We start from the raw sequence: 21,599 nt of genomic DNA, 5'->3' as shown, positions 1-21,599 counted from the left end.
CCCTCTCACAGCCCAGGGGTCCTCGGAGGATGTCCACCTGCCAACTTGGGCCCACTCCCCAGGGGATCAGGCCTAAGCTGGCAGTCAGACATCCCTCTGGCAGTCTGGTAGCCCTTGGGGGATGTCCAGCTGTGGCAGTGGGGATGTCCCTAGTGTTGCTGAGGAAGCAGAAGAGGCTCCTGCCACTGCCATTGTGCTCGCAGCGGTCAGCCCGGCTGGTGGCTAAGCAGAGTTCCCTCCTGTGGGAGCACAATGACCACCAGGGGGCAGCTCCTGCATTAGTGTCTGCTCCCTGATGGTCAGTATGCATCGTAGTGACCAGTCATTCCTGGTCATTCTGCCATTAGGGTCAATTTGCATATTATCCTTTTATTATATAGGATTATTAATCTAGACTGCAGGGGTGTCGAACTCAATCAGAGAAGGGGCCAAAATCTAAAATCCAGCCTAAATCGCGGGCCGAATGGTTTACTGAACAGTCATAAACTGACAATGTTAACCAGAAATGTGAATTTAAAATGAGTGGAACAATCTTTTCCTTAACAGTGCTGTTAACCAACTCACATGCTATCAAGCAAAACAGTAATATTGGTATCAAGCAAAACAGTAATATTGGAATGTACCTAAAATGCTCATTGTTTTGTTTTCTGGCTAGATGTCTGACACCGTTTTCCCCGGATCAATGAGTCAATGTTCGGTTTTATTTCTTGGGCTGTAGCAACCCGCAAAACAGCATGGAGGTTGTCATCGGTAATGCGTGATCTGTGCTTGTTTTTGTTCAGATTCATTATTGAAAACATCTGTTCACAAAGATAGGTGCTCCCGAACATGGATAGAATACGGGCAGCATGAAGTCGGAGCTCTGGCATTGAGTCAGGGGGCAGTAGAGGGTAGAAGTCCTCAATTTCAACATCCTGAAACCTTGATTTCAGGCCACTGTCAGACTGAAGCTCGATTATCTCCATCTGAAGGTGATGGGGCACATTGTTGACATCAACTGTAAAAGGATTGGCAAAGATGTCAAAGCCTGAGTGCTGTGTTCTAAAGTCAGAGAAGCGCCGCTCAAATTCACTTAGTAAACGGCTAACTTTGGTAGCCAGCCGACTGCAAGGAAAAGTACCAGAAATAGTGGTTGAGATACTCAAACAAACGGGAAAGTGGGCAAGATTGTCCTGTTCCAGTTGGGACTTCCATAGTTGAAGTTTACGCTGGAATGCTGTGATCATGTCAGACATCTTCGTGATGACTTGTTTGCGTCCCTGCAGCTTCAGATTCAGTTGGGCGAGATGCTCGCATATGTCACACATCATAGCAAAATCACATAGCCAGGCGGGATCCGACAGTTCAGGCAAGGGCTTTCCTTTCCTTTCCATGAAAAGAGCAATTTGTTCTCTGAGCTCAAAAAATCTTTTGAGGACTGCGCTCTTGCTCAGCCATCTTACTTCTGTGTGGTATGGCACGTCTCCATGCTCTGCACCCACCTCCTGTAAAAACTGCTGGAACTGGCCATGATTCAGGCCACGTGCCCGTATAAAGTTAATAGTTTTAATGACTGTGGTCATTCATGTCCAGAACTTTTCCACACATAGCCTCTTGGTGGATAATGCAATGATAAGTAATCAAGGGTGTGTGGCAGTGACTTTTTTGCATTCTTTCCTTCATTAGTCCAACCAAGCCTTTCTTTTCTCCGCACATTGAAGGTGCGCCATCGGTAGTTAGCCCCACCAACTTTTCCCAGGGTAATTTAAAATTATTTATAGATTTCTCCACAGCCTCAAATATATCTCTACCAGTCGTCGTCCCATGCATGGCAGCTACATCCTAAAGTTCCTCAGTGACAGAGAGGTCGGTCTTCGTAGCACGTATAAAGATGGACAGCTGCGCTGTATCAGTGTTGTCTGTGCTTTCATCGATAGCAAGTGAAAAAGCGAGATAACTGCATGCCTGTTCAGCCAGCTGTGATGATAGATTTCCTGAGAGTTCTTGAACTCTATCTGCAATGGTGTTTCTTGACAAACTGACATTTTGAAAACTCTGTATCTGGTCTGGGCATACTTGCTCACACACTTTTAGCATGCATTGCTTCAAAAAGGCACCCTCTGAAAAACACCTTGAAGTACGAGCAATTTCTTCAGCCACTATAAAGCTTGCTTTCACTGCAGCATCATTTTTCGCTGTAGCCTTTGTAAACATTTGCTGCTGTGATTGTAGTTTGCCTTTTAGTTCTTTAACAATTTTATGCTTTTCTTCCAAAGTACATTTGCCATACTTAACATTATGTTTGGTGTCAAAATGACAACTTATATTGTACTCTTTCATCACCGACACTGTCTCATAACACAATATACACACTGGTTTGCCCTCTCTAAGCACAAACATGTATTCATTTTCCCATTTGTCATTAAATTGTCTGCCTTCACCGTCAACTTTTCTTTTCCTGGACATTTTGGGATCAATATTGGCAGTAAAAGATGTAGTTTATTGGAAATCTGCATTAGGAGGAAAAAGTTGAAAACTGCACAGGGATAGCTTGATTTGGCAGATGGAGTGGAGAGAAAAAAAGTCAGTCAATAAATGCCTGGCTGGGTACAGATAGCAGATTCTGTTGTGATTTTTATGCCTGCACTTTATGCCAGGAACTGGCAGCTTCTGCTGTGTATTTTTTATGCCCGCACACTCACTCTCTCCTCTGCTCTGCCACCCGCACAACCACATCGGATGCCGGACTATAGGTTACGCCTCCTGAATTTCGCGTGACTTGTTATCTATGCGCATGCGTAATAGATAGCAAGTACAGCGGCCGGCGAGATCACAAGCCTCCTATGTCACCGCGCGTCATTGTGATGGAACGCAGCAGAGTGCAGTGATGACAGCGCAGTGCGGGCCACATTGCAAGGCCTGGTGGGCTGGATTTGGCCCGCGGGCCTTGTGTTTGACATGTGTGATCTAGAGATTAAGGCAGGGAGCTTCTTGACCAAGGAAATTAACTACCTAGCTTTCTAGAAAATGTTATATGTACCAAATTTTCTTTGAAAACCATCATGACTGTATAATTTCATGTTTTTTTATTATACAGCTTATTTAGGTTTATATTCTGATGTGTATATCATATATATTATACCATATTCTATATAATAAAGAGCTAATATGCTAATTAGACCGAATAGCCAAACAATTTTCCAGACGTCCTTTTGGACTACCTTCTGAACAAAGCCGGGCCTGCAAGGGCTGAGTCCCTTGCATGAATTTCATGCATTGGGTCTCTAGTACATATATAAAGATTATATATACACAAATGTGTGTACATTATATATATAAACTTTTAATAACAGCTTTCTAAAAATATAATTCACACCATGAAATTTATCCTTTTAAAGTGTCTAGTTCAGTATGTTCACAATGTACATGAGTTATCATTATTTAATAACATTTTATTATTTTTAAACATGTTTTATTGATTTTTTTTATAGAGAGGAAGGGAGAGGAATAAAGAGTTAGAAATATCAATCAGCTGCCTCCCGCACACTCCCTACTGGGTATGTGCCTGCAATCAAAGTACATGCCCTTGACCAGAATCAAACTGGGACCTTGAGTCCGCAGGCTGATGCTCTATCCACTGAGCCAAACCGGTTAGGGCCTAATTCAATAACATTTTAATCAACCTATAAAAGAAAACCCATACCTATTAGCAGGCACTCCATATTCTCTCCAACCTCCATCCCTGGAAACCACTAATCTACTTTCTATCTCTGTGGATTTGCCAACTCCTGATATAAATGGTATCATATAAATAGTATCAGCATCAATTTGTTGTTTCACTCACCTATGATTTCATTGGTTGATTCTTGCATATACCCTGACTGGGGATTGAACCCAAAACCTTGGCATATCAGGACAATGCTCTAACCAACTGAGCTAACCAGCCAGGGCACAATTTTTGTTTTAAAGTCTATTTCCTGGAGCTATTCCAGCTCTCTTTTGGGTCCTGTTTTATTTTATATATTAGAGGCCCAGTGCACAAAATTCGTGCATGCGGGGGGCGGGGGGGGGGGGGGGGGGTCCTCAGCCCAGCCTGCACCCTCTCCAATCTGGGACCCCTTGAGGGCAGTTGGACATCCCTTTCACAATCCAGGACTGCTGGCTCACAACTGCTCGTCTGACTGCCTTCTTGATTGCCCCTAACCACTTCTGCCTGCCAGCCTGATCACCCCCAAACCACTCCCATGCCAGCCTGATTGATGCCTAACTGCTCCCCTGCCAGCCTGTTTGCCCCTAACTGCCTTCCCTGCAGGCCTGGTCCCCCCGCCCCCCCAACTGCTCTCCCCTACAGGTCTGGGTCCCTTCCAACTGCCCTTCCCTGAAGGCCTGGTCACCCCTAACTTCCCTCCTTTGCCAGCCTGGTCACTCATAACTGCCCTCCCCTGCAGGCTTGATTGCCCCCAACTGCCCTCCCTTGCAAACCTGGTTCCTCCCAACTGCCCTCCCCTGTTGGCCATCTTGTGGTGGCCATCTTGTGTCCACATGGGGTCAGGATCTTTGATACAGGGGGTGAGCCATCTTGTGTGTTGGAGGGATGGTCAACCTGCATATTACTCTTTTATTAGATAGGATAGAGGCCTGGTGCATGGGTGGGGACCAGCTGGTTTGCCCTGAAGCATGCCCCAGATCAGGGTAGGGGTTCTCTCGAGGCGTGGGGCAGCCTGGACGAGGGGCCTATGGTGGTTTGAAGGCTGGCCACGCTCCCCCATGACCCACGTGGAGGCCTTAGTATCTGGGATTTATTTATCTTCTACAATTGAAACTTTGTAGCCTGGAGTGGAGGCCTAGGCTGGCCAGGGCTGCAGAAGCTTGGCTTCCTCTATTGTCGGGGGAAACCCTAGCCTCTTGCTCTCTCCAGCTCCATAGCTGCCGCCATTTATGTTTGGATTTGTTTAGCTTCTATAATTGAAACTTTTAACCTTGAGTGGAGGCTTAGCTTCCTCCATTGCCTGGGAAACCCAAGCTTCCCTCCTCTTCTCTGTGGCTGTTTGGGTTTATTTGCATACTTGCTCTGATTGGGTGGCAGGCTTGGCTGGTGGGCGTGGCTTTGTGGGTGCAGCAGAGTGATGGTTAATTTGCATATTACTCTTTTATTAATTAGGATAACTCATGTTTTATACACTGTACACTCATCAACTTGGTTTTATAATCAGTGCTTTATGCAGTTGTTTCTTATTTTTTAAAATAAATCTTTATTGTTCATATTCTTACAAATGTTCCTCTTTTTTAACCCCCCTCCGTTGCTCTCCTCCACCGGGTTCCCATCCCACCCTCTGCTCTTTCCCCACCCCCCATTGTCCTCATCCATAGGTGCACAGTTTATGTTCAGTCTCTTCCCACATCCCCCTCTCCCCTTTTCCCCAAGAATCGTCAGTTCACTTCCCTTCCATACCTCTGATTCTATTATAGTCAACAGTTAATATTGTTCATCAGATTTTTTTTAAGTTCCTTCGTTTTTAGATTCACTTGTTGATAGTTACGTATTTGTTGCTCATAATTTTTATCTTTATTTACTTTCTCTTCTGAAAGAACCCCCTTCAGCAATTCATATAATTCTGGTTTGGTGGTGATGAACTCCTTTAGCTTTTTTTTTATTAGTGAAGCTCTTTATCTGACCTTCGATTCTGAGTGATAGCTTTGCTGGATAGATTATCTTTGGCTGTAGGTTCTTACTATTCATCACCTTGAATATTTCTTGCCATTCTCATCTGGCCTGCATGGTTTCTGTTGAGAAATCAGCTGACAATCGTATAGGTGCTCCTTTATAGGTAACTACTTGCTTTGCTCTTGCTGCTTTTAATATTCTCTCTTTGTCTTTTGCTCTTGGAATTTTAATTATGATTTGTCTTGGTGTGGTCCTCTTTGGATTCCTTTTGTTTGGAGTTCTGTGTGCTTCCTGGACTTGTAAGTCTAATTCTTTCACCAGGTGGGGGAAGTTTTCTGTCACTATTTCTTTCAGTATGTTTTCGATATCTTGCTCTCTCTCATCTTCTGGGACCCCCATAATTCTGATGTTGGTTCGCTTGAAGTTGTCCCAGAGGATTCTTACATTATCTTCAATTTTCTGGATTCTCTTGCCTTCTAGCTTCTGTGGAGGAGTGTCTTCTGGCTCTTTATGTTCCAAATCTTTGACTTGATTCTTGCGATCTTCCATTCTGTTTTTAGGACTCTGTATAATATTTTTTATTTCAGACAATGTATTCTTTATTTCTTGTTGATCCCTTATCATTTCTTGTTGATCCCTTATCATTTCTTGTTGATCCCTTATCATTTCTTGTTGATTCCTTATTAATTCTAGTTGATCTCTTTTCATATCCTCATAGGTCTTATCCATCTTTTCTAGAAAATTCTTGAAAAACTTTATAAGCGTAGATTTGAACTCTATATCCAGTCGCTTTTTGTCCTCCATTTCTTTCGTTTGTGATCTATTTTGTTGTTGCATTTCGCAGCTACAGATGGGGCGGGGTTTCAGGGTGGAGCCTACAGCCTTGGCTTCCGTCAGCCCCGCCTATGTGGTCTCAGTAATCCCCAGGGTCCTTTAGTACTCGCTGCAAAGTGCCTCTGAGAGATAGGTGCCCTCGATTTTCGCCTGCTGCCAAACAGTCTATGCTCTCCCACAATGAGCCCGGTATTGGGGTTCAGTTCAGTTGGAAGTGGAGTTGGAGATGGCGTTCAGAGCAGACTGGAGCCCCTGTCTCCTTCCCACAGCCAACCGTCCCTTCTCTGTGTGCAATGTGTGCGCCTCTGGGACCTCCTTTTGCCGCTTCCCCGGGGTTCCGCCTCGCAGCCTAGCTCCCTATGGATGAGCCTGGGTCACCGGGGTCTGGCCTAGAACTGGGGTTCAGAGCTGTCGGAAGTGGGGCCCAGCACAGTTGGAGTTTTATCTCCTTCCTGCTAGGGAACGCCAGCCAGGCACTCGGCCTCCCTCCTCTCTGGCTCTGTCCTCTCTGCGTGCCGCACTTTTCTCTGTACCTCAGGCTTTTCCAGCTCCTCTGCGCTTCCTTCTGGTTTTCTCCTTGCTTCTCGTTGTAGAATTTCCAGTCAGTCGACTTTCCTGTAGTTCTGGGTAATGTCCATTTTATATTTTAGTTGTATTTTATTGAAATTGTTGTGTGCGGCTGCGGTTAGGTGTCTACCTGAGCAACCATCTTGGATTCTCCCTCCTTTAGCTTTTTTTTTTGTTAGTGAAGCTCTTTATCTGGCCTTCGATTCTGAGTGATAGCTTTGCTGGATAGATTATCTTTGGCTGTAGGTTCTTACTATTCATCACCTTGAATATTTCTTGCCATTCCCTTCTGGCCTGCATGGTTTCTGTTGAGAAGTCAGCTGACAATCGTATAGGTGCTCCTTTATAGGTAACTACCTTCTTTGCTCTTGCTTCTTTTAATATTCTCTCTTTGTCTTTTGCTCTTGGGATTTTAATAATGATGTGTCTTGGTGTGGTCTTTTTTGGATTCCTTTTGTTTGGAGTTCTGTGCACTTCCTGGACTTGTAAGTCTAATTCTTTCACCAGGTGGGGGAAGTTTTCTGTCACTATTTCTTTCAGTATGTTTTCCATATCTTGCTCTCTCTCATCTTCTGGGACCCCCATAATTCTGATGTTGGTTTGCTTGAAGTTGTCCCAGAGGTTTCTTACATTATCTTCAATTTTCTGGATTCTCTTGCCTTCTAGCTTCTGTGGAGGAGTGTCTTCTGGCTCTTTATGTTCCAAATCTTTGACTTGATTCTTGCGATCTTCCCTTCTGTTTTTAGGACTCTGTAAAATATTTTTTATTTCAGACAATGTATTCTTTATTTCTTGTTGATCCCTTATCATTTCTTGATGACTCCTTATTAATTCTAGTTGATCTCTTTTCATATCCTCATAGGTCTTATCCATCTTTTCTAGGAAATTCTTGAAAAACCTTATAAGTGTAGATTTGAACTCTATATCCAGACGCTTTTTGTCCTCCATTTCTTTCTTTTGTGATCTATTTTGTTGTCGCATTTCGCAGTTACAGATGGGACAGGGTTTCAGGGTGGAGTCTGCAGCTTTGGCTTCCGTCAACCCCGCCCTATGCGGGTCCTTCAGTGCTTGCTGCCGGCGCCTCTGAGAGAAAGGTGCCCTCGATTTTCGCCTGCTGCCAAACAGTCTATGCTCTCCCCCAATGAGCCCGGTATTGGGGTTCAGTTCAGTTGGAAGTGAAGTTGGAGGTGGCGCTCAGAGCAGTCTGGAGCCCCAGTCTCCTTCCCGTCAGGGCAATCCCACGGCACAGCCGACCGTCCCTTCTCTGTGCGCAGTGTGCTCGCCGCCGGGACCTCCTTTTGCCACTTCCCCGGGGTTCCACCTTACAGCCAGGCTCCCTATGGCTGAGCCTGAGTCCCCGGGGTCTGGCCTAGAACTGGGGTTCAGAGCAGTCCCGGGCCCAGCACAGTCGGAGTTTTAGCTCCTTTCCGCTAGGGAACGCCCGCCAGGCACTTGGCCTCCCTCCTCTCTGGCTCCGTCCTCTCCAAGCGCTGCGTCTCCGTACCTTGGGCTTTTCCGGCTCCTCCGCGCCTCCTTCTGGTTTTCTCCTTGCTTCTCGCTGTAGAATTTCCAGTCAGTCAACCTTCCTGTAGTTCTGGGCAATGTCCATTTTATATTTTAGTTGGTTTTTTTTGAAATTGTTGTGTGTGGCTGCAGCTAGGTGTTCACCTGGGCGCAGCCATCTTGGATCTCTAGACTCAATTCTTCAAGGCATATTTCTTATCATCAGGAGTTTCTGCAGTTAGACTTTCTGGATTCAAAACCCACTCTATTGTTGACCAGCTGTGTGACTTTGTTCAGGTTATTTAACCTCTATAGCAGTGGTTCTCAACCTTTCTAATCCTGCAACCCTTTAATACAGTTCCTCATGTTGTGGTAACCCCCAACCATAAAATTATTTTCGTTGCTACTTCATAACTGTAAGGTTGAGAACCACTGCTGTAGAGCCTAAGACCATCGGAAAACACAGATATTTATATTATGATTCATTAACAGTAGCAAAATTATAGTTATGAAGTAGCAATGAAAATAATTTCATGGTTGGGGGTCACCACAACATGAGGAACTGTATTAAAGGGTCGAGGCATTAGAAAGGTTGAGAACCACTACTCTATAGGCTTTGATTTCCCCATTTGTAAGTAGGAGATAACATTATCTCCCTTGTAGCTTTGTTAGGAGGATTAAATGAATTGTAATTGTGAAGCACTTAAAAGGGTACCTGCACATTAGTAAGTTCTGTATAAGTGTTTGCAGGTTAATTTTAAAGATACCCTTTCTTTTCATTTTCCCCTAGAATGTTACCTATTTATTATATAAAAAAAATATAGGGACATACTTAAACTATTTTGAGTTTTAAAAAGCTCAAATAGCCCTAGCAGGTTTTTTTATTTTTTATTTTTTTATTGATTATGGTCTCACATAATTGTTTTTATTCCATTCCCATCCCAAACCCCTCCCTAGATATGCCCCCCCACCCCAACCCCTGAGCCCTAGCAGGTTTTGCTCAGTGGTACAGCATCGGCCTGCAGACTTAAGGGTCCCAGGATCCATTCTGGTCAAGGGTACATGCCCAGATTTCTGGTTTGATCCCCAGTTGGGTGGGGGGGGTGGTGCAGGAGGCAGCCAATCAATGATTCTCGCTCATAATTGATGTTTCTATCTCTCCCTCTTCCTTTCTCTCTGAAATAAATATTTTTTTTAAAAAAGCTCAAATAATTATAGCAGTCTCTCTTTGCAGATATTAGGTAAAATTATTTCATAATTTAAAATTAAGAAACATTTCTATTAGATTGCCTCAAAAAACAGAATGTCTTCTTATTGCTTCCTATATTCTCCCAGATCTACCATATATTAAAAAAAAACATTTTTATAGGTTTCAAATGCACAAAATATAGATACTAGTATAGTGAACTAGTATCTATAGTATAATGAACTGCCATGTTCCTAAGTCCCAGATTCAAGATTTATCCTGACCAATTGTTTCATCTACCCATTATTCCCTCAAATTATTTTGAGGCAAATTCTAGTTGTCATATAATTTGATCTGTAAATACGGTAATCTAGAATACTGCTCTAAGTGATGAGAACTTTTTTTCAGAAAATAAAATCATTATACAATTATCATAGATAAAAACAATTAACAATAATTCCTTGATAGCATACATCCAGAAGGGAAAATTTAAAATTTATCCAATAATCAAATAGGTTTTTACTCTAATACACACTTTGACATATGTACTAAGATATCATTCTTAAAAGAAAAAAAAGGAAGATATAATTCTTTATAGAAGTTATGTTCTTGAAAGTTTTCTGTTGAATAAATTTTTGTAAATCAGATCCTACTTTTATTTTAAATAAGCTTATAAGGTAATTAATATACACCCAAGTATGCTAATAAAGATGAACAATATTTTTATTTATTGGAGAGAATAATTTTCCTCAAGACAAAGGGTACAGATGTTTACAAAGAATTATAGCAAATTGTATAATTTTAACTTTGGAGGAAAAACAATTATCTAGGAACATAAAGCATACAACTTTTACAATTATTATTTGGTTTTTGTCTTCATTGTCAAGGAATATATGGTGGATTTTGTGAATCTTATAAAAAATTGTCCAAATTCTAGAATTTATTTTTAAATACATCGTTTTGAATTTTTAGAAAAGAGCGATTTATAGAAGCATTAATAAAAATTAGACATCTCAAGCTAAACTTACTGTTTTTTAACTTTTAATTAAAAAAATTGAGATATAAAAACTTGCCAAAAAATGAAAAGATTTTTCTGCATATACATCCTTTCCCAACTTTCCCAAATGTTATTACTGGGATACCATAGTTGAAATATGTGAATTTCTGGAAGGCACTTGACAAGATTTCCTTTAAAATCTTAGATACAAATATGGTCATTCTATACTACAAGATTCAATTCTTTTTTTTTTTTTTTCCTTTTTGATCTTGTGGATGGGTCCCAGTGATGGTGTGTCTATTGAAGATCCTTCAAGGAAGTGGGATCAACAGGCAGCCTGTTCCCTCTGCTCACCCAAGAGTTCTCTTCACATCACTATGCCTTTCCACATGGTCCTCCTAAGGTCTGGCCAGCTCCAATTCAACATCTGAGCTCTAGTTCACACACCACATTTGAAGCCTTCTGAGATGCCACCACCTCCTTGATGTTCCCACGGTGCTTGACAATATTATGTGGTAAGTACCATCACAGAGGTAGACACAGGAAGTGTATTGACATCTACCTTCCCCTAGACTTTTATAGTTCATTGAAGATGAAGTCTGTGACTTACTCACTGCGCCTTCCACTGTGCTTGGCACATAGTAATTCTCAATACTCATTATTCTTAAATTTTGACATTAAGGTAAAAATAATTAGCTTGTAAACATATCCCAGTTTCTTGGGAGAAACATTTAAGGTCAGTTGCTTTCATCCGGGTCTTGTTTTTTTCATGGCTTTATTCATTTTCTTCAGTGCTCTTCTTCTGGGATCTGATATTTTAATTTAAAATAATAAAGTAAAAAACAATAACAGTCACATCACTTTTTTTTCTTTATTAATATTATAATAAAAAACAATAAAAATCACGTCACTTTTAAAAAATATTTTTATTGACTTCAGAGAGGAAGGAGAGCGAGAGCGATAGAAACATCAATGATGAGAGAAAATCATGGATTGGCTGCCTCCTGCATGCCCCCCATTGGGGATCTGGCCTACAACCCGGGCTTGTGCTCTTCACTGGAATCTAAGCTGGAACCCTTCAGTCAGAAGGCTGGCGCTCTACCCACCAAGCCAAACCAGGTAGGGCGATAATGTTTCTTTTTCTTTTACTTTCAACAATAAATAATTAAAAAAGAAAAAAAAATTATCACAGATTTGACCTGGGGGAGGGAAGGGGAAACACAAGGTTGTATAGTTGTATTAACACAAGTATAGATCCATTCAAACTCCACCACAGGTGAAAGAGGGACCAATCCAAATGCTGGTTCTTCTACCTTACGAAGCAGCATCTCTCATTTCCTAAAGGAACACGTCTCAAACACTATCCTGTAATATCCATTTTTGTTTAAAAGATGAACACGTACAGTGGGAGTGTCTGGGGACATGAGTGTATTTATCTCACAACCCGAGGGATTCATTTTTTTTTTTTTTTTAATTTTAAAAGCGATAGCCATAGTCCCATTTCCGGTTAATTAGACCCTAAGTATTTCCAAGTAGTATGTCCTGTCAGCAGGCACATTTTATTTCCAGTGCGTGGGAAAGAACACGTTGGAGGGGAATCCCCAGGGACACACTGGAGCCCAAGCCCCGCAGGAGAGCCCAAAGCACCCTCGGGGCGCCGCTGCAGACTTGGGGCGCCCAGGGGCCGGTTCTCACATCGGTACCGTGGAGGCAACACCCGGCGTTTGCTTCCCAGGGTTTTGGCGAAAGGGTTTCTTTCTGCTGGACCGAGGGGCCTCTAGCCTCCAGGGACCGAGGAACGGAGCTCGCGGAGCGCGGGCGCCCGGGCGGGAGGCCGGGCCGCGGCTCGGCGGCGCCGCGCGGAGCCTCTGCCGGGCTCGCGGGGGGCAAGCGCCGCGCAGGAGCACGGGGAGCGCGCTCGGCCTGACAGCGAAGCGTAAATGCGTCAGCACGTACGCCAGCGGCGCGACGGCGGCCCGGCCCAGGGAGTCGGGGCCCCGGGGGGCCCGAACGCCCTGGCGGGGGCAGCAACGCCTCCGGCCTGGGGGCGCCCCAGCGCGGCTGGCCAAGCGGCCTCCGCAGCGCCCCACGTGGCGGCCGGCGGGAGGCCGACGCCGGAGCCCATTGGCCCCGCCCCCGCCGAGCTCGCCGGCCTCCCCGCCCAGCTCTCGCCCAGGCGGCCCCCCCCCCTTTGGCATCGCGATGGACGCGGCCTCCCCCCGCCGCCGCCGCCGCCGCCGCCGCCGGCAGCTCCGCGCGTGCCTCTGACTGAGCTGCGGGCCTGCGGAGCCGCGTGCGGGGCCGGGACGTGCGCTGCCTCCCGCGGGCCGGGGGAGCTCTCCCTTCCCTGTCAGCCGGGCCCCGCGGAGGAAGGGGAGGGACGAGGCGCGGCGTTTCCTGTGCCGCCTTCCCCGGCTCGACCTGCGGCTTCCTGGCCACCCGAGGGCCGCGGCCTGCCCTGACTCTGCCCGCGGCCTGCCCGGAGCGGAGCGGTTTGGGACTCCGAGGCCGGGTGAGAGCTGGAGGGAAGGGGACGCGGGAGCGCTTCGGGCGGTCGGAAGGGCGAGGCTTCGGGGCCGAGATCAGGAAGGCGGGCGGCGGCGGCGGCGGGGAACCAGACCCCTGGCCCCTGGTAAGGTCGGCGGGGCGACTGCCGACTCACCCGCTGAGCCCCTTTGTTTCCCTCCGGCGGCGGAGCCCCGCTTGCCCGAGCCGGGTCCCCGGGCACCCCTCTTCCTCCCCCTTGCCCTTCAGGAGGCTTCGCTGCCCGGCCACGCCGGGGACGACCCGCCGGGCCTCCGGAGTTCTGGGCGCCGCTCCCCGATACGCGCCGTCCCGTCCCGGCCCGGCCGGGGCCTCCTGGCGGGGCTCGCCTCCTGGTCACGGGGGCTGCCTTGGCGGGGTGCGGGGCGCCCCGAGTGCCGGGGCGGTCGTCCCCGCTGGTCGCCGCCGCTGGGGCCCCCCCGGCCGCCTCCGGGCTCACACACCTGCAGCTCCGGGCTGCGGGGGACCCAGGGCTGCCCGCCCTCCATTGGGGCGCTTCCAGGCTTCGGGGGTGACTTTCCTTTTGGGGTGCGCGCGTGTGTGAGAGTGTGTGTGTGTGTGTGTGTGTGTGTGTGTGAACCAACTGCTCCCTTCTGTGCGGATGGGGAAGGAGGTCCTTGGATTGGCCTACATTCTGGTCGTCATGTTTTTTTTTTTAGTTCATTGTTATTTACGTTTAGCATTTCTTTTGAAACTTTTTTAAGAACAATTGACGAGACTGCCAAAAATCCCTCATCAAGTCTGTATTCGTAGGTACATCTTAGTACCGGATTGTCGTTTGTATTTGGACATCTTACAGATAGTAGAGTGTGAATTAAGAGTCAGCAAAATGTGTGACTCGAGAGGCAGTTTTTAAAGCAGGAACTTAATTCGGAGGGGTAATGGTTCAAAGTGCTGCTGAGTCCGAATCGAACCCTTATCTGAAGATCAGTTTGGGGCGGAGGAGTGGGGGAAGAAGTTTGCCGGAAGAGAGAGAGAGAGAGAGAGAGAGAGAGAGAGAGAGAGAGAGAGAGCCTTTAGTAAGGTGTTCTTTGCCTTTTGGCACCGGCGTTAGTGATAGCAGTAGTGGGATCCGAAGCTTGTTTGAGACTTTGACAGAGAGCTCTGGTTTCCAACTAAGCCGAAACCTAATCAGCTTATACTCTTGTGCAAAACTGGCTTTTATTTGGTATGCTATAGGAACGTTAAGTCTGAGGAATAAGGAGAGTTGAAAGCACTAAGCACTATGTTAAAAAAACAACAACAACAGAACTTAATGAGTGTTTTCTAATTTCTAGGAGGACACCATGAAAATTTGGTTCCAACTGATGCAAAGGAAAAAATTTTAAACCCCAACTGATCAATCCTGGACATTTAAAGGAATTTTTCCCATTTACTTTTTTAATTTAAGCAAAGAGGCTTAAAAAAAAACATGGCAGATGTGGATCCAGACACATTGCTGGAATGGCTACAGATGGGACAGGGAGATGAAAGGGACATGCAACTAATAGCACTTGAACAGCTATGCATGCTGCTTTTGATGTCTGACAACGTGGACCGATGTTTTGAAACGTAAGTACATCACTTCATCATCTTCCTTTGGGGTTGCTGTAGTGACATCTGTTTTTGACTATTTGCTGACTTCAGTTTGTTTAGGATTTTAAAGCTATTTTTTAAAAAGTTTAGCAGTTTTGCATTTATAATTTTCTGTGTAGTAAGTCGAGTAATGATAATTGTGATGACACAATATGTATTTATTGAATGAATAGGGTTAAGTAGGGAATACATTTTTAACCATAGCTTGGTTAATTCATTTTCAAAATATGTTATGAACTGCTAAAATATAGATACTTAAAGGTAACTATTCCTGTACCAAGAAATTAACTAGAAATCGATATGAAAATGTAGATGATAATGAACATATGTTTATAAATGCCAATTTTTATAAGTACCGTATTTTTCGGACCATAAGACGCACTTTTTTCCCCCCAGAAGTGGGGGGGAAAAGTCCCTGCGTCTTATGGTCCAAATATAGCCTACACATATACTTTAAAAAAAAAGTTTTTTTACTTGCCCGGCTCTGTGTGGTCTCTGTGTGCTTGCCCGGCTCCAAAATGGTTCTAAATGCTGCTGTTTACTTTACAGGGTTGATTACATGTGTTTATGACTGTGATGTTGGGTTTTAATGCACATAAAATATTTTAGGACACTATTTGTTTCAGAATCTTTTTTTCTTCATTTCCCTTCTCTAAAAACTGGTGCGTCTTATGGTCCGGAGCGTCTTATGGTCCGAAAAATACGGTATTAAGTTACATGACATCTTTTGTTCCAGCAAATCATTGTCTTTTAAATTTCAGTTTAGAGGGTATAAATTGCATGGTATCCACATGGCATACTTTTTGGAATAGTAGAAACAGATTATGAAGTTTAGAAAGTTTAAACAGTTTTATTCAGAGGTTAAAATGTAGAAGTTAAGCAAAAATGTAAAAGAGAATTCATTATTAGAGTAGCCATTAATGCCATGTTTTTTTTTTTTTTGAATGCTGTTTTAATACCATTTTGAGGTAGTTAATAGAAAATATTTGAGATGTTGTATAAAATTTGATGCATCTTAATTTCTTTGAAGTGGGAAAAAGATTGTATTATTAAATTGATAACACATATTTAATTGTCTTCATTTTTGAATGAATCATTATTGAAGATGAATTAATAAGTGAGTAATTAATAATCCTCAGCTGAGGAACTTGGAAAAAGCTCATGTGACTGGGGCAAGGAAGAGTTGCTGGCGAGCTGAGTTGAGGTAGCATCAATATCAGATGGAGTCTTTTGTGTATGCTAAGTAAAGCTTTTGGTTTTGTCTCAAGGCGATGGGAAGTGCAATGAAAGAGAGATGTGATTAAATTTTACTTTTAAAAATATAACCTGCTTTTGGAGAATAGTTGAGGACAAATGCTTGTAGACTTGTTAGGTTATGAGTCAGAGAAAGGATTGCTATAATAAAAGTATAAATAAATGGATAGATTGGAGACACATTTAGGAGGTAAAATAGGACTTGCTGAGCCGAAACTGGTTTGGCTCAATGGATAGAGCGTCGGCTTGGGGACTGAAGGGTCCCGGGTTCGATTCCAGTCAAGGGCATGTACCTTGGTTGCGGGCACATCCCCAGTAGGGGGTGTGCAAGAGGCAGCTGATCGATGACTCTCTCGTCGATGTTTCTAACTCTCTCTCTCCCTTCCTCTCTGTACAAAATCAATAAAAATATTTAAAAAAATAGGACTTGTTGAGTATGAAAGTGAAACAGAAGGAGGTAACGTATGATTCAGGTTACAATGGATGATGCCATTCAGTGAGAGAGAACACTGGAACAGAGGAGCATGTTTTGAGGGACTGAGGTCATGAGTTTGGGTTTGGCTGGATTCTCATATCTGCTTCTGCATTCAGTCTGTTGCATTATGTTGTTTTGATTAAAATATATGAAAAAAAAATCCTCTATAGATGTAGTTGGAAAAAAAGGAGGAATGTTGTAATATTCCCCCCCCCCCCCCATCAATGGACATTCTCCTTTGATAGCATACCAAAACTGGGCAAATAATAGTTTCTTAAGGGTGAGAATGTGGATTCTGAAATAATATCAATGAACTTTTCATACTATTACATTAAAAGCTATTGGTCTGTCTTGTACATTGCGTAGGTTTTTAACCCATATTTAAGTTTGTAAAGTCAGCCGGAATCGGTTTGGCTCAGTGGATAGAGCGTCAGTCTGCGGACTGAAAGGTCCCAGGTTCGATTCCTGTCAAGGGCATGTACCTTGGTTGCGGGCACATCCCCAGTAGGGGATGTGCAAGAGGCAGTTGATCGATGATTCTCTCTCATCGATGTTTCTAGCTCTCTATCCCTCTCTTCCTCTCTGTAAAAAAACCAAAAATATATATTTTTTAAAAAAGTTTGTAAAGTCATATACTTACTGGTCATGTGAAAAATATTGGTCTACTGAGTTATACAGATATCCTAAGTTGACATATGTCATCCAAATATAAAAAACACATTTGCTGATATGACTACTGATTTCATCAGAATCTTTAAATATTGGGGAGCTGTCAGTGTCACAATGGCAGACACAAGTTTCCCAAAATTATAATTTTTGCTTGAATACTTAACTATTATCAACGGCAACAGATATTGTTAAATTGCTTTCCTTGAAATGGAAGGCTTAACTTCATTAATTTTTGAGAAAATGTTTGCCAGATATCCAAGTCTACATAACCACGGTTTGATGTTCTTTCAAGTAAAAATGATGTTGCATGAAAAAAGTGGCTAGTTGGGCTATTTAAAGGTTGTACAAGTACTTTTCCTTGACCCAATCATCATTCTTTGGTATGCAGAAGTACTTGATACTTTCGTCCTGTTTCCTTAAGTAAAATATTTAAAAGATGTATTCAAGGTTTGTGGTTAGTGAAATTAATGATTTCTTTTGCTTCACCAAGATTATTCTATAGTAAAGTTGCTTTTAAAAATTTCCACGCCAAAACTTGTACAATTCAGTGCCACTACCTTGATTCATGCTAAAGCACCAACAGTTTTGTCCACCACTATAGGCCTGATGCATGACATTTTGTGCAAGAGTAGGCAGGCCTTCCCCTGACTGCAGGAACTGGCCTCCCTTTGGCCACTGGCAGGCACCCAGGACTCCTGCTTCCCTCCCAGCCCTGGCTTTGTCCAGAAAGATGTCCGGTCTAATTAGCATATTATGCTTTTATTATTATAGATTAGTTTACATGCCAGCACATGAAAGAAATGAATCAAGAATAAAAGGCCGAAACCGGTTTGGCTCAGTGGTAGAGCGTCGGTCTGCGGACTGAAAGGTCCCGGGTTCGATTCCGGTCAAGGGCATGTACCTTGGTTGCGGGCACATCCCCGGTGGGGGGTGTGCAGGAGGCAGCTGGTCGATGTTACTCTGTCATCGACGATTCTAGCTCTCTATCTCTCTTCTTTCCTCTCTGTAAAAAAATCAATAAAATATATTAAAAAAAAAAAAAGAATAAAAAGGACAATTGTGTTGAATATGGTGAGGGGTCAAGTAGGGCTGAAGACTAAAAGATTTAGCAACATTCTCAAGATCATTGATCTTAATGAGGACTCAGAGTGGAATGGTGATGAGGGACAGATCTGAATGGATTGAGGAGTAAGTAGAAAGTGAAGAAATGGAGACAAAATGCAAAAATTTTTTGAGAAGTTTGGTTGGAATGGGGATGTGGGCTTCTTCTTTTAAAGGTCAAAGTGATGGGAGAAAAAATGGATAATCCATAGTGTAAGGATTCTGAAAACAAGACACAACAAAAAATGGGAGAGAATTGGCTCTTGTCAGGAGCAGTGTTTTTAAAACTTCAATATGCATAATGTGAGTCACCTGGGGGATCTTGTTAAGTTGTCATTGTATAATAGGTAGCAATTTGGGAATCATTGCTTAAAGTTGGATTCATATGGTTTACTGGTCTGATAGTAGTTCTATATAGACTGAGTAATCTTAAACTTTTCTAATTAGGCTACCTTTGGGTCTGTAAGTTGGTGTAATAGTGTAGTACTGGGTTTAATATATAAAAATAAATTTTAGCAATTTAAAAATTTTTAATAACTCTTTAATTGTAATGTATATAAAATTTTGTGCCATACATGTATAGTTTAGCACTATTCAGGGAGGGCTGCAAGTATGCATAATATTTAATTTTTTCTTAAACTTATTTAAAATTGTGTATGCTGAAATCTTAATTTAACAAATGCATATAGTTGTGTAACCACAGCACATTTGAAATTTAGAACAATTCTATCACCCCCCAAAATTCCTTGGAACCATCCTTTTGAAGTTAAGCCCTCCTGTAGCCTCAGTGCCTGGTATCCAGTGGTCTGTTCTCTGTTGCCGTAGTTTTGACTCTTTCAGAATCTGTAATAATAAAAGTGTAATATGCTAATTAGACTGGACAGATGAACGACTTCTGGACATCATTCTAGATGAACCTGCAGTGGTGGGGACTGAGGCAGAGTGGTTAGGGGCGATCAGGCAGGAAGACAGGTGAGTGGTTAGGAGCCAGCAGTCCCGGATTGCTGGTTTAGGCCTGATCCTGAGGGGTCCCAGAATGCAACCAGGTGCAGGCCAGGCTGAGCCCTCCCACTACCCTCCCACCCCCAAGCAAGAATTTCATGCAATGGGCCTCTATAGAGTCATATAAATGGAATCATACATACAGTATGTAGCCTTTTGAGTCTGGCTTCTTTCATGTAATATATTGCATTTGAGTAATTTGTGTTGCTGTGTGTATAATAGTTCCTTTCCTTTTATTTCTGAGTAGTATTCCATTTCATGCATGTATCACATATGGTTTATTCACCTCTTGAAGGATATTTAGGTTTTTCTGGTTTTGGTGAAAATGTAACTAAAGTTGATATAAACATTAGCATACAGATTTCTGTGTAAATATGAGTTTTCATTTCTTTTAAAATTACAGAGATTAGTCTGACAAGATGGAGAATTGACAAACTGATTTCAAAATTCATATGGAAATACAATGTACCTAGACTAGCCAAAACAATTTTGGTAAAGAATAAAGTTGGAGAAGTAATGCTACTGTATTTCAATTCTTATTATACAACTGTAGTAATCAAAACAGTGTAGTATTGGTGTAAAGATAAATGGACCAATGAAATAGAAATCAGGAATAGACTAACACATACATCAAGAACTTATTTCAACAAAGATGCAAAGGCAGTTAAGTAGATAAAGGATACCTTTTTAATGGGGCTGAAACAATTGCATATTCATATGCAAAAAAAGAAAAAAATAACTTTGATCCATACCCTATATTGTATTAAAAAAATACACTAAAAATGAATCATAAACCTAAATTTAAAACTTAAAACAATAAAACCTCTAGAAAAAAACAAAGAGAAATCCTTTTGTGACTCTAGGTTAGGCAAATATTTATTGAATGAACACCAAAAGCATAGACCAGCCCTACTTGGTTTGACTCAGCGGGTAGAGTGTCGCCTTTGGACTGAAGTGTCTTGGGTTTGATTCTGGTCAGGAGCACATGCCTGGGTTGCGGCCTCTATCCACAATGTGGGGTGTGCAGGAGGCAACTGATTAATGGTTCTTGCTCATCATTGATGTTTCTATTTCTTCCTCTTCCTTTCCCTCTGAAACCAATAAAAATATATCTTAAAAAAAAAACAGACCATAAGAGATTAAATTGATATGTTTGTAGGTCTCTACTACTAATTTATTTTCTGTAATAGAGGACTGTTTAGGCTAATTAATTCTTCAGTAAATTTTAATAGTATGTCTTTCAAGGATTTGGTCTATTTAATATAAATTAAAATTTATGGTCATAGAGTTGTTTGTAGTAGTATCCTTTGGATATTTGTACAGTCTTTAGTGATAATTCTCCTTTTCATCTTGATATTACTGATTTTTATCTTTTGATCAGTCTGGCTAGAGATTTATCAAATTTATTAATTTTGTCAAAGAATCAGCTTTGGTTTCATTTATTTTTCTCTTTTAAGCTTCACTGATTTCTGCTTTTTATTCTGTGTTGATTGAGTTTAATTTGCTTTTTTCCCCCTAATTTTTTAGGTGGAAGCTGATGTCAGTGATTTGAGATCTTTTCTAATATAAGCATTTAGTACTATAAAGTTGTCTTTTCTGCTTTAGTTGATGTATATTTTCATTTGTTTAAAAGTATTTTACAGTTTTTTTTTTAAAAACTTCCTTTTTTACCCTTGGCTTATTTAGAAGTATGTTGCTTAATTTCCAAATATTTGGGGGTTTCACAGATATTTCTGTTACTATTGTAGTCAGAGAACATACTTTATATAATTTAATTATTTAAAATTTGTTAAGGTTTGTTTTATGGTCCTTGATGTGGTCTATTTTTGGTGAATGGTCCAAATGCAGATGAGAAGAATGTATATTCTGCTCTTGTTTGGTGGGATGTTCTGCAAGTGTCACATTAAGTCAAGTTTATTGATAGTGTTGTTCAATGTATATCTTCATTAGTTTTATGTTTTGTTTGATAGGTTATTGAGAGGTGTTGAAGTTCCAGTTATAATTGTAGACTTATCTATATTACTCATCAGTTCTCCCAGTTTTGTTTTTTTTAATACATAAATGATATGTTCACTTTTAAAAAATATATATATATTTTATTGATTTTCCACAGAGAGGAAGGGAGAGGGATAGAGAGCTAGAAACTTCGTTGAGAGAGAAACCTCTACCAGCTGCCTCCTGCATACCCCTAACTGGGTACATGCCCTTGACCGGAATTGAACCTGGGACCTTTCAGTCCGCAGACCAA

At 42.4% G+C, this 21,599-nt stretch overlaps 1 protein-coding gene across 11 annotated transcripts in view; it reads left to right on the top strand.

Annotated features, from left to right (window-relative positions):
• The first annotated feature begins 13,018 nt into the window (after positions 1-13,018).
• The window catches only part of HECTD1 (HECT domain E3 ubiquitin protein ligase 1), an 89,088-nt gene continuing 80,507 nt past the window's right edge, over positions 13,019-21,599 (top strand). For 2 of the 11 annotated variants that reach the window (XM_045585207.1, XM_036450947.2), the window contains exons 1-2: positions 13,039-13,243; positions 14,553-14,826. In XM_045585207.1, coding sequence (XP_045441163.1) covers positions 14,687-14,826 — 140 coding nt within the window. In that variant the 5' untranslated portion in view covers positions 13,039-13,243; positions 14,553-14,686. Of the gene's footprint in view, positions 13,244-14,552; positions 14,827-21,599 lie in introns of all 11 variants that reach the window. The other 9 variants (XM_045585204.1, XM_036450928.2, XM_045585208.1 and 6 more) reach the window with 7 other exon arrangements.

This window comes from Pipistrellus kuhlii, unplaced genomic scaffold, assembly GCF_014108245.1.
Source record: "Pipistrellus kuhlii isolate mPipKuh1 unplaced genomic scaffold, mPipKuh1.p scaffold_m20_p_1, whole genome shotgun sequence".
NCBI classification, from domain to species: Eukaryota; Metazoa; Chordata; class Mammalia; order Chiroptera; family Vespertilionidae; genus Pipistrellus; species Pipistrellus kuhlii.
The sequence above is the reverse complement of the archived record's forward strand: the minus strand, read 5'-3'. Positions and strand labels throughout refer to the sequence as shown.